The sequence below is a fragment of the Berghia stephanieae genome, chromosome 13 (genome assembly GCF_034508935.2).
Source record: "Berghia stephanieae isolate SIO BIC M18660-M18661 chromosome 13, UCSD_Bste_1.3, whole genome shotgun sequence".
Lineage (NCBI taxonomy): Eukaryota > Metazoa > Mollusca > Gastropoda > Nudibranchia > Aeolidiidae > Berghia > Berghia stephanieae.
In genome coordinates, this window is record NC_088372.1 from 24,401,989 (window position 1) to 24,419,488 (window position 17,500).

General features: G+C 37.0%; 1 protein-coding gene across 4 annotated transcripts in view; it reads left to right on the forward strand.

The window, feature by feature from the left end:
* The window catches only part of LOC144959031 (arrestin domain-containing protein 3-like), a 38,962-nt gene that overhangs the window by 4,248 nt on the left and 17,214 nt on the right, over nucleotides 1-17,500 (forward strand). For 2 of the 4 annotated variants that reach the window (XR_013642551.1, XM_078891368.1), the window contains exons 1-6: nucleotides 362-477; nucleotides 8,237-8,383; nucleotides 10,265-10,411; nucleotides 11,294-11,520; nucleotides 12,820-13,002; nucleotides 15,261-15,443. Coding sequence is in view for 2 of the 4 variants with exons in the window: in XM_078891368.1 (XP_078747494.1) it covers nucleotides 8,266-8,383; nucleotides 10,265-10,411; nucleotides 11,294-11,520; nucleotides 12,820-13,002; nucleotides 15,261-15,443 (858 nt within the window). In the remaining 2 variants the exon portion in view is untranslated. Of the gene's footprint in view, nucleotides 1-346; nucleotides 478-8,236; nucleotides 8,384-10,264; nucleotides 10,412-11,293; nucleotides 11,521-12,819; nucleotides 13,003-15,260; nucleotides 15,444-17,500 lie in introns of those variants that run through there. The other 2 variants (XR_013642552.1, XM_078891369.1) reach the window with 2 other exon arrangements.

The following is a 17,500-nucleotide window of genomic DNA, read 5'->3' on the forward strand; positions in this document are numbered from 1 at the left end:
GAAGTTTACCTAAAAGTTTCACCAACAGATGGCTCAGATCTTTGAGAAATTTTCAAGTGGAAAGAGTACCTAGAGAAATACCAAAGGTCAATAGAGAACAAAAATTCTGCCCTCGTATGGCTGCAAGAGACGCTCTGATATTGACGCCATCCACCATTCCACAGAATAAGTGACATTTAATGTAGGGTATTTATCTTGTATTAAAGTAACGTTGATTTACCTGCGCAGCTACGCTCATGATTGTAGATGCTGTATCGGAAGTAAATCTTATCAAATACTATGGTTATTCATCGATTACCGCCCATCTTGAATATCTACCTTCTTGTACCTAAAGAACTCTCATGAAGTGGAGGTTCAAAAGTGGATATATGTGTACTGTGTACGTCATGTGTGACTGACTAATGTGTGACAGTCACTAGTAGTCACAGTGTTGTGAAAACATTAGTTTTCAGCCCAAGTGAAAACTAAATTTATAAAGTAAATAGACTTTTTTATTTTAATGCAATAGCCAGTGTATATTTGTAAATAGATGGAGCAGATAGGGGAGGCCTTCCGAAAGCTCCTACATCCCCAGTATTCTTGTTTTAGTAGTGAGGGTTTGGGACGAGGGGAAAACCCGAAAGCCTAAGTCTAAGCCTAAGAGTGGGAGGGGGGAGACTTAAAAAAAAAAAGGTTTCCCCCCCATCCCAAACTAGAACATTATAATTATAAAAAACAAGAATAGACTGGGGATGTAGGAGCTTTCGGAAGGCCTCCCGCAAACAGTAATTATTGATAAGAAGACTAAATCTGAGTCTGAGAAATCTAGAGGAGAGGTGGGCCTTTGGCCTACCAACCTCCGCTGCACGTCCAACTCGCCTTGAGCATGCATTCACGTAAAATATAAAGATTTTTCTTAAAAACCTACCTCTGTTTCAAAAACTAGCATCTTTCAACTTTCTAAGAAACATTTTGATTTTTCAGAACTTTAGTTCGTTAAAAAATACCGGCCAATCTGACCCGTTGAGTCGAATGAAAACGAAATTTTGTTGTTTACACGGTTCAAAGGAAATGCCGTAAATAAGCTTTCATGGACTTCCTGTGTTGTTTTTATAGTGTCACGTGACCGTTTTGAGAAATTTGTCGTCTGCTACAAATAATTAGACCGGTAGGGGGTAGATATTTTCGTTGGAGCAGAGAAAAAGTGAGTATTATTTCTTGGACTTGTAGAGAGGCCTAGGGTTCACCAGCAGTCAAGTTGATTGAATAAAAGAAAAAAAGGCCTTTTTTATCCGACGCCACCACCACCGTGAGAGTGGAGATGGGGGGGGGGGGGGGGGGGGGTTGCATGATGAAGACGAAAGGGGGACGTGTCGCTTGGGGACGTAGAGCTTGTCAACGATGCTGGCAGATGTTCTTAACCCCTTAACAGCGAAGCAAATTTTTTGCTTTCAGATAATAGTTTGCTTTTATCTTTATTATTGTTAACGGAGAATACAGCTTTTCCACCAAGAGAGCAGTCAGACTATCGCAACTCGGACTTCAATTGTCTATAATCGTTTTGCCGTTACTTGTCTTTTGATGAAAGAGGATTTGGTGTTAGGTCAAAGATCGAATTTGGCCGCTAAAGGTTGCATTGCTACTGGGTTTGCTCCCCACCCCCCCCCCCCCCCTCCTCCTTTTTTCTTCTTTTTTTTTCAACTTAGTATTGTTGATTGCTATTTTCTTTTTTTATGATTAGCAAGTGCCGTAGGAGTCTCACAGGATGCAGGAGTACTGCAATTAACCCTTTGCCAGTGACATTGATTTTTTTGTTAACAAATAATAGTCGTCATTTATATTATTTTTTTACGCAGAAAAAAAAAAGTTTCCACCATAAGAGCAGTAAGAATATTGATAAAAAGCGCTTTGAGCACGTTGGGTTGATATTGCCCTATATAAAAGCTCAAGTTTTTAAATTGTAATTTGTTTCTTGTCTTTTGATGAAAACGGTAAGATTTTATTTTTGGTCCAAGTAAGATTGATATTCGCCTTTAATAGGTTAAGTTTTGTTTTTTTCAGGTTTTTTTTGTTTTGATTTTCAAATGCGGATACGCTGCTTCTTCTTTTTTTTTCCTCAACTGGCAAGCTATCGCTGTACTTACCCGCATGGCTTGCACACACAAAAGGATACATCTAGGTCACAAAACCTTACATCCAGGTCACAAAATCAGACAACTAGGTCACACCTCAAGACATCTCTGTTTCGTTTGTTCCAAGATAGCAAAACAAACCAGACGTCTTGGAGTTCGAAAGAGCTTTCCATAAAATATTTGGTATTTGCAAGACCCCCAGAAACCAATTCCCGATACAGCTCTTGTGCACGGTTACTTATAGACCTTGATTTCTTTCGTACCCACCCCCAAAATCCCACTTATTGTGTGTTATAGGCAGAACATAATAAATAGCTGGGCTGCCACGTGCGTGACTAAATTGGCCAAAGAGAGAATCTATACTTTGGCATTAGACACCAATTACCTGATGTCTTGGTTTTTAATCCTAGCCGAGTGAGAGAAAAAAAACAAAATAATCATACATGTATCTGCAAACAGCAGAACGTTTTCATTTTACATTGAGATGGGAAGGGATAACACTATGATAAGAAAGAAAGAGGGAGAGGGAGAGAGAGAGAGATGGGCGGGGGGATGGGGGGATAGTAAGGGGGAATGGGAAAAGATGAAAGAAACAATGGGTTGCCTGATGACGTAGATCAAAGGATTGTTACAGCGGTGTTCACGGAGCGTACTTCGTGAAATTTTAACCTTTTACAGTGACACTGATTTTTTTCTCCAGATTGCTTATGCAGAATAAATCGTTTCCACCAAGAGAGCAGTAGTAAGAGTATATTTAGACTCGGGCTTCAATTAAACTATAAATCGCAAAGCTTGTCTTTTAATGATAACATTAAGACTAAGATCTGGAGTTTGGGGAGTGTAAGATGGAATCTCGCCATTAATGGTTAAAATTGTTTTGATTAAACAAAAACAACTCACACACACACACACACACACACACACACGAGCGCGCGCGGTCACGACAGCGAGGACCATCACTGACAGAATGTTGCAACGGTAAACCGGTTTACGTGTACATAGATCCTGAGGCTAGATGCCCCGTTACCGTGTACGTAGGCACTCCCAAAAAAAAAAGGAAGAAAGAAAGAGACACACACACACACCACACACACACACACAGTCTCGCATCCTCTACGAACTAATTTTGCGCACCAATTTTTACTGCACTTATGCACCAAATTGCATACCTATCTAGGGACACTTTTTTTCCGTATCTTTTTCTCAATAAACTTTTTAAAAAACCTTTGTTTGGCGCGGCAGGCGGCAGGCACTAGGGGGCACCAACCATTGAATCAGACGAAAAACACACACGATTTAGCGAGGAATGAATCATGAAAATATTTAGGATATAATTTCAAACACAACTTTTGATATTCATCAAGGATTGTCTAGTACCGAATGTTTTTTGATAGAAAACAAATGTATCTTCAAATCTAAACTGCTTTTGACGGTAAGCGGTAAGTTTTTTATTTATTTTTCTGTCCAAACGAATGATTTGTCCTGGTATAGAAGCTAAGTATTGGTAACACCGGCTCACCTCTCTAATTGATAAATGAATGGTAGCGTCAATTGCCAAGGACCTTGACAATTGTCAAATCGTCAATTGCCAAGGACCGTGTCAGTTCATCAACTACTTTTAACTGCCACGGAGTACCTTTAGTGTCACGAAGTGATGCATTGCCACAGAGTGATGTTATGTATTAATATTAATTAATACTCTCTTTTACTCTTCTTTCTCTCTCTGTGTCATTTTTTCTTTTTTTTTCTCTATCACACACTCTCTCTGTGTCATTTTCTCTTTTCCCTCTCTGCCATTTTTTCCTCTGTGTATGTATTTCTCTGTCATTTCCTCTCTCTCTCTCTCTCTCTCTCTCTCTCTCTCTCTCTCTCTCTCTCTCTCCTCTCTCTCTCTCTCTCTCTCTTCTCTCATATTTCCTCTTTTTGTACGGACCTTGCCAGTTGGTAGATCATCAACTATTTACTATTAATGCCACGGATTGATCTTGTTGCACAAATGTTTTACGTTAATTATTCCGTATTAAGACGATGTGCAGTATATTACCTTTAAAATAAAGGAAATCTTACTTTTCTTTTTTAATCTAGGACATCTTGGCAGGGATTTGCCACTTCGTCCTTCTGTTCCCCCCCCCCCCCCTCCCCTGAATCCGAAATCAACAGTAATTTTTGTTTGATATTATTTTAACTCATCTTGGAATTCGTGAAAAGACATAAAAATTAAAAACAAATGCCAACAAGTGTTGACTTGATCCTTTCCACAACGATTGACAAAGAATGAGTGAATGGCGAATGGAAGAAAAGAAAGTGACCGGGTTTGCGATTCGTATGCGCGCTAATCGAGGCTCGACTGAAATCACCACATGCAGCTGATTGAGGCCCGACTGAAATCACCACATGCGGCTGAAGAGTTCCAATTTGACTCCTTGGCAATTGATGAACCGTCAACTACCAAGGACTCACTCCTTGGCAATTGCACAGCTGAGTCAGCAGTCTGTCTCAGTCAGCAGAGTTTCTTAAATTTATTTAAACGAAGTGCTTATTCGCAGTAGTAGAAGCGCTCTCCCGTCTCTGAAAATTAGTCTTTGTCCCCTCACAGAATGAAGTCTGAACACAACACTGTACTGTATTACTGTATTTAATGTTCTGCTCAAAATGGCGTGTTGTTGATTGGCTTGTGAAGTTGAATGAGAGTGTGTAGTTTGAGTTTGAGAAGGGGGGATGATTGAAACATTTTGTGTGACTGAGAATTGGGATTTTGAACTTTTCAACTTTTCCTTGATGAAGTCATTGACATTGGAGTCTGAATCTTGACAAGATCAAGATCATGTTTTTTTGTTTTGTTTTTGTCACCCCAATCCAATCCATGAAAATTTCCCCATCCCTACCTCTCCTACTTGATCATTCATTCACATCTTGAAGTCTCTCAGCTTATATGTCACGATTATTTTAATGAGAATAATTCCGTCCCCGTTTTATTGAGTATTATTTACAGTTAGTGTATATATTTAATAAAGTTCCAGGAATCTCGCTCTCTCTCTCTCTCTCTCTCTCTCTCTCTCTCTCTCTCTCTCTCTCTCTCTCTCTCTCTCTCTCTCTCTCACACACAAACTCTCGCCATTGCTCATGACTCATATCTCAGTGCTCCTGCAAATAATAGAAGTTAACATCATTAAACTACCTCTACTACTACAGCCACCACATCATCATCATTACTATTACCACAGCAACCTATACATCGTTATCAAAACTATAGCAACCACCATCTCCTTAACATCATTATCCTCCTTCTCATCATCATCACTACCACTGCCACTTCTACAACCACAACCATCACATCATCATTACTACCACATCATTATCAAAACTACAACAACCGCCACCACCATTACATCATCATCATCATTATCCAGTCATCATCACTAACTACCACTACTACATCATCAACACCACCACATTAACACCACCATCACTACACAACAACAGACACAATCTCATCGTCAACGAAATGCAAAATAATAATAAAAATAAAAATAAAAATATTAGCAATAATAATAATAAAAAAATAATAGTTAATGATAATAACAATGTAGTTTATTTATATTTTGCGCCCAATCCTCTTTACAATAAAGATCTAGGCTCTTAGGCTACTACTGCAAGTACATAACAAACCCGCATTTGCAGTACTACTGCAAATAACTGAAATTAATTATATCTACTATTCTCAGTACTACTGTGATTAACGAAAACAAACGCTATCTACTATTCGCAATACTACTGTGAGTAGAGGTGGCCAAATTTAAGGCTGTTATTATTTGACCGTGCAGTGCGATCATTTTTCGCATTATTGGACCGTGCGTTGTGATAATTTCTCACCATGCACTCCATTTCAAATGCAATCGATCAATAAATACTCAGCACTACTTTTCTTCGCACATTTGTGCAAAATCTTTTTTTATTCTCCTTATTTAATTTAAAAGAAATTTTGTAATTTTAACATTTATCTTATCTTAATAAAACTTTGATTACATTGTTTTGTGTGTTTCCATGTATATCTCATGTGTGTGTGTATGTTTTATTTGCTGCAGTTTTCAAAAAGAAAATCTTTTATATTTGTTTGTTTGTTTGTTTAGGGCTTATATAGGATTTCTCCTTACGGGCACATGGATTTAAGCTTGATTTTCATACAGTGTGTCATTTTGTACTGACACTCTTGCAATGTCCATCACTGCCATGTCCATTCACAGATTCTAATCCACACCAGTTGAGTGGAGTTAAGTGTAAAATGCCTTATCCACAGACACAATACAATGTCCAGAGGTTTTCGTCTTCCCCCAGCCTTCAGTGACCACGCTCAACATGTCTGTGGTGAAGTCAAATCGATAGAAATCAGGCTTGTTTTAGGAGATTACTATCTACTCGGACATATTATAATTTGAGTTTTCTGTTGTCTCATGAACCACTCAGTACAGTCAAGATATCAAGAATAGCATAATATATAAATACATTTATAACTAAGCTGAATAATATGTAACATGGAAATTATTGATAAATTACAAATTATATGACGTTATCAAGACTTTGTAAAAGACAGTCGGGCCATTCCATGTCAAGTGGGCCAAATTTTCGAAAATTGGGAACCACATCCCTTTTGATTTTCCTCAAACTTGGCTCAATTGTAGAGATACTTACGAGACATGAAGGAAACAAAATTTTCAAGTCAGAATATGAATTTGAGTTTTTTTTACAATTTTTTGAAATTTTGATCAAGCTGAATCTCTCAAATTTGGTAATCCTGTACAACTTTTAGCATAGATAACAATTGTCTGAAAGAAAATGAATTTTTTTGTTCAACTTTTGGAGTTATCTGCCCTTGAACATGGCTCCGCATGCTGTATGGCAAAAAAAATAATTTTGTTTTCAATGTTTGTTTTCATGACTTTAATGGTTCATCTTTGATGATGTGCATCTCAATCAATAACAATATAATATATAATATTATTCTCATTTCTTTTGTAAATCACAAAATTTAAAGAAACATGTTTATTTATAGCTATAAAAACGTGACACAGTGCTGTAGAGTTCATTTTGCTGATCAATATTATGCAAATAATGTAGTTGTTGCTCTTCTGTTTAAGTAAGAAAAAAACTATTTTTGTGTTGGATGGGTGTGAAATTTTGGAAAATTCTGAAAACGGCTGGCAAGGAATGGATTAAAACACAAAATTATCAATAATTTCCATGTTACATATTATTCAGCTTAGTTATAAATGTATTTATATATTATGCTATTCTTGATTTCTTGTCTGTACTGAGTGGTTCATGAGACAACAGAAATATAATATATCCAAAATATGGGTCTGGTACTATAATTTTGCAAACAATAACTCATAGCGTAATGCGACACTCACCAAATTGCAAATTTTCGCCAACTTCTCTAACAACTGAGCTATAGAATGAATGAAGTTAACGAAAGTTAATGAAATGAGCTCTTTTTTTTTATTGTTTTTAGACTGCCAGTTGGGTGATAGTTGTTAGTTGTTAGTTGGGTGATAGTTGTTACTAAGGTCCCGCTAACAGACTATAAATGTTAAAGGTTACACATTGTTTTGTGTTTTGTACAATAGATCTAGCATGTAGAATCGATGCGAGTATTTTACAAAAACACATACAATTGAGGTGTACATATATATATATGCAGGAGTCTATCATCCGAACCCACTTATTAGAAAAAATGTATTAAAAAAGAGCATGGACATAGATAGTTTCATTCAGCTACCTCTAACACGTAAAAAACTAAAAGCATACTATGCCTACAATTTGTCTCACAACAATGTAATAAATCGGCATGGGGTAAAATCAACCCCGGGTATACTACGGATATAGTCGGGGTTAGGGTTGAGTTTGTTAACATTGTCATGGACAATAATATGCATCATTTTTTTTAGATTTCCATTACAAGAATAAGCCCATAAATAAGGAATTGGGTTATCAGACCTGCAAATAAGTGCACGTCCCATAAAATCAATTGGACCTCCAAAATGACATTGTAAACCCCAACAAATTACTATTTATAACTCCCCCTTTTTTTTAACAAAGAAATTGAAACATTATTTTCTCCTCTTCAGACGGGTTTATTTGATCACAGGACTTCACCATGGGAAAACTAAACATTTTCGAAATCAGCTTTGCCAACATGACCGGAGTATTTTACCCAGGGAGTGTCGTTGAGGGTCATGTGACTGTTGAGCTGACCAAACCCATGAAAATGAGAGGTGAGTGTTACAGCTAAGTGAAAAAATATCTCAATTTTATGATAGAGGCATGGAATTTGCATTTAGCCTATCTGTATCTGTATCTGTATGGTTGGCGCTGAAGAAACCAATGGTCCTGTTGTATTTCAGCGGCGTCCTCATTGGGCGCGGGCCCATGTCAGTCGGGCCTTGAAATCGTTTAGGTGTGGTGCCATGATGTCCAGTTCATCCAGACCATTCCACTCCGAGATAGATCTAATGAAGAAAGAATTTCTGTAGTTTTGTGTTCTTGTGTGTAGGATTTTGAAGCAGTTCGAATTGTTTGTGGCGTATCTCTCAATGGGGTTTTCGGTTATGTGGCCTAATTTAATGTCCAAGGGTATGCTTTAAATTTAAATAAAGGGTCTGAGACAGAAAAAAAGAAATAATATTCAAAATGATTGCAAAATATCTGGGGCTATCTAAAATTAATATTAAGAAGTAAGAATAGTTTAATAAAATATATCATATGTGAAACCTGCATGCAAAATTTCAAAAAATATTAATTGAAAAAAAAAAAAATGGCTCATGCAAAAAGACAATAATTTTGTGTGTTAACCCTTTCCTTGCCAGCCATTTTCAGAATTTTCCCCAAAATTTCACACCCATCCAACACAAAAATAGTTTTTTTCGTACTCAAACAGAAGAGCAACGACTACATTATATGCAAAATATTGATCAGCAAAATGAAATCTACAACACTGTGTCACGTTTTTATAGCTATAAATAAACATGTTTCTTTAAATTTTGATGTTTACAAAAGAAATCTGAATGATAAAAGTGCTGGTTGGATCGTAACGAATGTGACGATTTTCCTGTGGTTGGTAAGGAGAGGGTTAAACAACACTCTAAAAATGCATACTTTCCAAAGCAGAATAAAAACATGGTGTCGAATAAAGTAAAAATTGGTCAAACAGTAATTGAAGGGGCCTTCCATGTTTTCACTGAAAATTCATATAAATTTATTGACTGTCTATTGCTGAAAAACACAACGATCAAATCAAGACAGTTTACTTTGAAATAATGGAATAGATGGCAAATAATGGAAAACTGCCTTCGCGTTCAACATCTTTAATATATAAAATAATCAGCTTCTTGAAGTAAGTTTTTTATATTTTTTTGTGATCTTTTTATAAGCGATACCCACTAAACATGCTCAACACGCTTTACATGGTATTTTTGGCAGACAGCAACACTTAACATGTAGGACATTACATGATGCCTGTTAGGCGATATTACATTTGTTTTGGACAGAGACAACGCTGTTAACGGCCAGGTACTCATTTTACACATGAGTACAGTGAGAGAATGTGAGTAAAGAGCCTTTTCTGAGGCTCAAACCCAGGACGTTCCGATCCGAAAGCGAGTGTCATTCCACAAGACCGAATATCCACACTTTGTGAGGATGTCTTTTTTAGTTGTGTAAAAATTACCACATATGTGTGGTCAAATTCCGATTTTTAAAACCTAAATTTTTGATTTTCAAAGGTTTTTAGGCTGTTTTTCTTAGAGAACAATTTTAAACAAACTGAAATACGTAAATGCCAAAGTCAAATACATCAACTAAAATTAATTTTTTGAGTGTGGTCAGTGGCTGGATAGGTGACTGTGATCTTGGAAAAGTTTGACTCCTGCATTCTTGGGTAAGGCACTGTACCGACATTACCCCACCTAATTCAGGTTATTGCAGGTTAATACAAATGGAACCTAACAGGCAACTGGTACTGTATGAAGTGAAATATGATTCCACATGGCTTGCTTGGGGAATAATTGTGAAGCTCATTTAGCATGGTTAATCTGTGGAAATGCCCTATGTAAATTTTCATATTTTTTCATATTCATGTTTTTAAATTTATGGTCCAGGCATAGAGATCAAGTTTGAAGGAAAGGCCCATGTGCGATGGAGTAAAAAGAAAGAGGTAGAGTTTGAGGATGAATCCTTCTCATACAGCGAGGAATACTCATCGAAAGAAAAATATTTCAAGGAAGAGATTGTCGTGTTCGGAAAGAGTGAGTTCTTAGTTGTTACTTCGTGGGTTTCCCGATCTCCCATAGTGGAAAGGGATGTACTTGCTGTGTCCTCTACTCCTATAACTGTTTTCCAGTTATTCTATGTCTTTGTCTTGGAATGAGATTACTTAGTTTTGTCCTGACTGTGGCTGGGGGGGGGGGGGTTGTCGAATTTATAGTTATAGTTTTGGGAGGAGCTATTTTTGTAAATCGACTCTGTCATGTACTGTTGTTTTTTTTTTTTATATTCAATATTTGATTTGTAAACATTTGAGTGTATTCTGCTAAGTGGAACCTTGTGTCAGGGTGATATTTTTAGGTGATCTCAAACTAAGTAGGTACACTGATTGTATGCTCTTGGAATCTACACCTGTTCCTTATTTGAGCCATTCCCTTATGTCTTACTTTTTGCTCAAGTCCTTTTGATTGTACATATATTATGTTTTCACTTTGCAATTTTCTTCCTTTTTACTGGCGCTGATATTACCTAAATGTGTTGCAAGCGCCGTAAAACCATTTAAAACATAAAAACAAATCTTAGTTGTTATAATATAAGTTTTTTTGGATAAGAAGGATGATTTTGATCATGCAATGATGACAGTCGCAGTGAGAGCTTGATGACAAAGTGATACTAGGATGTGGACTGTAAAAGTAATTTAAAAAATTAAAATATTATTTTTAGAAATTACACTTTCCTTCAATCAAATGTACTATCAATCAGAGAGCCTAGATACGTGTGGTGGAATAGATAGGTGCAGTTTCCCACTCTCCTGAAGTTAGCTAGAGAATAGTTAATATTCTCAATTGCTCTTAAAACGGGGATTAGTGCAGTAAAAATGGGGCTTAAAGTCAGTCGTTTTTAATTTAATTAAATTTTTTCAGAGTCCAGTGAAGGTTCTGATACAGTCGAACTTGAAGCAGGAAGACATGTTTATCCCTTCAAGTTCCAGCTCCCAGAGGGACTTCCTTCTTCATTCGAAGGTGGCATTGGACATGTTCGTTATTTTGTCTTCTGTAAGATTGATAAGCCCTGGAAGTTTGACCATGACACCAAACGCATGTTCACCGTCATCGGATGTCTTAATTTGAATTCAGACCCAGCTAACTCTGTAAGCGATTTCAAATTGACAAATGTGTGGCTGGCTGAGAAAACCCGGAAAGATGCGCAAATTTCATAAATTGAGTTATGTATGCAGTGGTGTAGACCACACATCTTTCTGATCATTTACCACTCTAAATTTTCTTTCTATGTCTATTAGAACCCAAGTTATGATTTTTTTTATGAATAAAATTTGTTGGTATGGGAAACACTTTATCTTTGATTTTGGCTCATATCTTGAATTGAAGCTTGCCACATCTTCTCGAGTTTTCTCAGCCAGCCTCACAAATTAGGAATCAGTATAAGATAGATCCGTTACAGTGTGAATGAATCAGTGCTAGACAAAGAAAAACGAAAAATGCACGAAAAAAAACCCAATAATGTTGACTGAGGCAGAAAAAAATAAAAATTTGGTATTTTTTCTCTGCTTTTTCTGGCAATGTTTCATTCACACCTTCTCAGATTTATAAGTAATTTCAGCAATGCGGTGCGATTCTGTAACAAAAACTTGAGCTTTTGTACAGTGCAAAGGATGAGCCATCTATTATTGATATGCCATTTATTTTGTAGTCTACACCTCTAAAACAGTCCGTTTGGTAGCAACACATTAAGAGATACATAACAATGTAATATTGAATGTAAGCTTCAATTTGATAAACGAAAACAGATAATGTGGACGTTTCCCCTTTATCAACTAAACAGGATGAAAGAAACACTACAGACCTACAGATTAAATTGAAGCTTACATTCAATTTCACAGCAAATTTACAGTACACATCAAGAGAGAGTGCCTTGACCTAGCAGAAAGAGCTTTAATACTCCATGGTTTGTGGTACATCTGAAATCTTCACCTCCATGGAGTTTATCAGAGTTTCTCTAGCATGAAACGGACAATAGCAATTGCTTGCTACCCTTTGGATAGGATAATCTGGCAGACCCAGCTACTCATTCACTGCTGGGTGGACAGGGGGAGGGATCAGAAAAAATCTCGACTGGGCCCGGAATCGATCTCGGTCCCTTTGCGTGTGAAGCGAGTGCTCTACCAACTGAGCTATTGGGACCCCCACTGTAGCCAAGGATTGGATGAAATTGAAGGAAAATGTCCAGGCCTTATGCACCTCCAGGGGCTGAGAGATTTAAGGTTAAGGTAAGAATTACGTTGCGATCTACTCACAGAATGTTCTGAGCGAAAATTGTGACTAAAAAGGTATGGAAAAATTCGAATCAATCAGAGATGACTTCATTTTATGCTTACACAATTTTTTTACAAAATATTTAAATTTTTTTTTTCTATTCCTTTAATACACAGCAACGTTGTTCTGGAAATGATCAAACCAACTTGTGTTGTCTGTGCTGCAAGTCTGGACCAATCACAGCCCAGTTTTCCATCGATCGCAAGGGCTGGGTGCCAGGGGAGGCAATCAAGTGTTACGCTGACATCAGTAACGGAGCTGATCGAGAAATGGATTCGTCCTATGTCGCCTTGAGAATGGTTTGTAGTTAGTTTGTTTCAGTGAATGACATAATCAGTCGGATGGTGAAAAGTTTTGAACTGAGATATTGCCAAGTTTAGATAAAAGGTCAATTTTTCTTTCAAAAATGAGTTCTTGTCATAAATGGTTAAATCAATGCTTTTTGTACATCTTCATGAAATTTCAAAGCTTAATTTCACTTCTAAATATTTTTTTTACAGCTAGTCGAGTTGAAAACGTGTGAAATTTGAGAAAAGTTGTTGGATGCCTTTCCCCATACATCAGACCATTACTTCATGAAAAATCACCCGATTTACTTCAAATAAAGATTAAAATGCTCTGAGGAGCATATGTTTTCAGAAAATGCAAATAAAAAAATAAAATAACTGCAAATCCAAAATTTTCACCTTCCAACTGATTATGTCATGCACTGACACATTCTCCTAATTTATAGACTGGGTGGGGGTCTTTTGAACTCCTACGGTTGACAGGAGGTCACTTGCCGTATCCTCTATTCCCCCCGATATCTGTATTCTTAAGTTGCTTTCTGTCTTTGTCTTGGATTGGGATTACTTGGTTTTGTTATGACCCTTCTCCAGAGTCTTTGGCTGAGAGGGAAACAGTCAAATGTATAGTGTTAGTTTTGGGAGGTGATTTTTTTTGTGTGCCTTGTTCAAACGTTGCCAATATTCCGAATATTTATGGAATTCAGTATGTTGTATATCCTCAGTATATTTTCCAATCACCTACTAAATGGAAAGAAGTAAATACATAATGTCTTTTTACTAGAGTTCAGCGTTCAGAAAAAGGTCGGTCAATGTGTTTGTGTCAAAGTTCAGTAAATTTTTGCCTCCAGGATTGGCAACCCTGCTTGTTAATTAGCACCTGAATATTTGCAGTAACTGATTAAAAAATATGAACCCACTCGAAATTTAAGATCATCTCAGTCCCGTCCCAACTTCTAAAAGTTACCACCTCAAAATCCACTTTCGGTTAAAAAGCCTTTTCATTCATAGCTCCACGCCTATGGAACGCACTTAGTCCTCAAAGTCCTGTGAAAATGTATCATCTTTCAGGAAATGTCTGAAGACTGAGTTGTTCCGCGAGGCTTATTTTTCATGAAATAGATGTTGCTTTGATTTTGTTTTTTGTATGCATGCTTATTATGTATCATGTAGTGTCGTGATAATTAATTTTGTTGTTTTTAAACATTTTTATTTTTATTATGTAAAGCGCCGCAGAGCACGATTAACGTGGATGTTTAGGCGCTATATAACTTCATTATTTACTATTTACTATTTTAATGATCTCAATATTATGTATTGACAGTATCTTTTGTTTTTTTTTGTTATGAACACATCTTGTAACCATTTGGGTGTATTCTTCTTGGATCCTGTACTGGTGTCTGGATGAGGCTTTTAGGTGATCTCAAACTAAGAACACTGATAGTGTGCTCTTGGAATCTACACCTGGTCCATATTTCAACCAATTCCCTTTTGTCTTACTTTTTTTCTTTGATGCTTTAATTGTAAATCTATAATTTTTTGAACAACTGGTTTTTATTCTTTATTTTTACTCGCGCTGATATTGACCGAAATGTGTCGCAAGCGTCTGAAAAGTTTTGAAAACAAAACAAAACAAATGACTAGACTGGGATGGGGGAAGGGAGTGGGTTGTACACTTACGCCATAGAGGGTGTTATCGCCCGCCATCGTCTGCTGCTATATTGTGCAGGATCACCCGTGGTTGCCCAGTATTTTTTGTGTTAAGTACTTTCTTTTTTCAGTACTGATTCAAGTTGTTTATTCTATTTTTAGCCGTAAACACTTTGTTTTTACTATAACTAGAAGAATTCAAATTTCGTTTCCATTTTACTGTTCACGGATTTAGACAAAAGTTACAGAGTTACGATTTTTAATGGATTGAAAAGTGTTGGAATTCTGAATTTTGTTTAAAATCAACTTTTATCAATATTTTTCAAAGTCTTGATAATTTTATTCAATAATGTTTCATATATCATAGAAAAGAGAATTCATTCTTCTATTTTTTGATATTTGAATTATCTCTGTATCTTATACTCCCCCTAACTTTATCTGGGTAGCTGGCTCTGTTATATCTGGCAGAAAGTACCTTGCAATAGACTAGGATCCTGCTTAAAGGGTGGCTGGAAGTTATTACTGTCAGTTTGGTTATAGAGAAAATTCCGGCTCCAAAGTATATATGACTTTTAAAAATTGTTTTATTATTTTTTTATTTATTTATTTTATAAAAATGACAGGTGACAACTTTTCATGCTGAAGGTAAAACCAAAACGAGAACAGAAGAGGTCGCTCGCCTTAAACGGCCATCGATTCCTAGCTTAGGGGAGGACAGCTGGACAGGGGAGGAGTTGGTCATTCCACCGGTTCCTCCTTCTAATCTTGCCGGTTGTAATATCATCGACATCGACTACATCGTGCAGGTAAGGTTAATATTAGTAGTCCCTCAGAGCCCTTTTAGGTCCATAGCGCAGGAGTTTATCCCGGCTTTGTGGTCTAGTGGTGTGACACTCGCTTTCGGATCGGAAGGTCCTGGGCTCTATCTAGTCTCGCTCAGCGCATAGTTGAGTCCTTGGAGAAGGCTCTTTACTGGCTTTCTCTCACTGTACTTGGGTGTAGAATGAGTACCTGGCCGTTAACAGCGTTGTCTCTGTCCGAAAAAATTGTAGCATCGCCTCACAGGCATCATGTCCCGTCCTCAATGTTAAATGTTGCTTTTCTCCGGGGACCCCTTGTAAAGTGCTTTGAGCATGTTTGGTGATATTGCGCTATATAAAAGCTAATTTTAAAAAATATAATATTTTATCCCAGTTTTTACAGCGTGAAAACGGATTATAGCAATTGCTTGCTACCCTTTGGATAGGACAAAGTCCTTTTTTAACAGACCCAGCTACTGGGTGGACAGGGGACTCCGAAAAAACAATCTTGACTCCACCCGGGATTGATCACGTGTCCATTTCGTGTGAGGCGAGTACTCTATCAACTGAGCTATCGGGATCCCCTAAGGTTATTATAGGGTATTGTTTTGTTTTTATTTTAACTCTTTGTCCCTGTAATTAATTCCCTGGTTTTGTTGTCATTATGGGGGTCCTGTTGGCTCGGTTGATAGAGCACTCGCTTCACATGCGAAGGGACTGAGATTGATCCCCGGTGCAGTCGAGATTTTTTTTCTGAACCCCCCCCCCCCCCTGTCCACCCGGCAGTAACTGGGTCTGATAGATCTGGTGAAAAGTTCTTTGCGATCTGTTCTATCCAAAGGGTAGCAAGCAATTGCTATTGTCCGTTTCACTCTATAGAAACCGGGGTAAACTATGGCATTATAGGCTTAGGGCTCTGAAGGACTACTTGTTTTGTGGTAATTATCATTTGGGACTACACCCGGGTTTGATCATGGTCCCACTGCGTGTGAAGCAAGTGCTCTACCAACTGGGCCATCAGGAACCTCCACCCTCCAATCTTACAACAATACACCAAATCCAGAAAAATCAATTCAATATCTCTTGTGTTTTGTGTAATAAATGGCATCTGTGCGGAAACCTGAAACATCCACATGATCTCTATTTTGTAATTTAGATTGAAGCTCCTGTTACGTTTTATTATTGTGATTACATTACATTGTCAAAGGGTATCACAAGCAATTGCCACAGTCCATTTCGTGCTACAGAAATGGGGAGTCATTCTAGCAGTTCCATGGAGCTCATGGCTTGTCATGCCCTAGAGTTCTAGCTGTTGTCCAAGTTAATGATAATAATAATAATGATAATAATAATAATAATAATAATAATAATAACAATAATAATAATAATAATAATAATGTACTTTATTCATCCAAAAGGGAAATTTTTGTGGTAAAGCATACCTGCCTACTTTTACGGATCGTCTGTAATTGTTACGGAAATTAGGTAACAATTTCGGACATACGGAAATGGAAAAAATATTACGGATTTTGATTTCACAACAATTTGGTCCTCATATTAGAGAGAAAAAATAATTATTATTTTCTTTTAAGTTCCCGCAGTTATCAAAGAAAGAAAAAAAAATGTTCCCTTAAAGTTATAAAGGCTACTGCTCAGTTCACGCCCATGATAGCTTAGTCGATTGCCAGCTCGTAATGGTGGAGGTCAACAACATTTGTGACCCTACGCCTTGAAGCGGTATTAAGTCGGGATTTGGAAAACGAAGAAAACCGGTTTTAAAGTGAAAATGGTCAAAATGATCAAATTTCAGTTTTTGGTTGTTTCATAAACTACAATCATTTTTCTACATGAAAACATAATAATTCAACATAAATATTGAGGATAAGTTATATAAATTTAAAGTTTAAAAATGCAACTATCAATGGCACATTCAAATCGAGAGTTGACTTTCTCTCAGAGAGCCACCATTTCCAAGACTTAGTAATATTAAGTCTTTTTCTCCACCAAAAAGATGTAAGATACCAAGGCTAAGGGCGTGTCTTTATCTATCTCAGAGTAAGCAT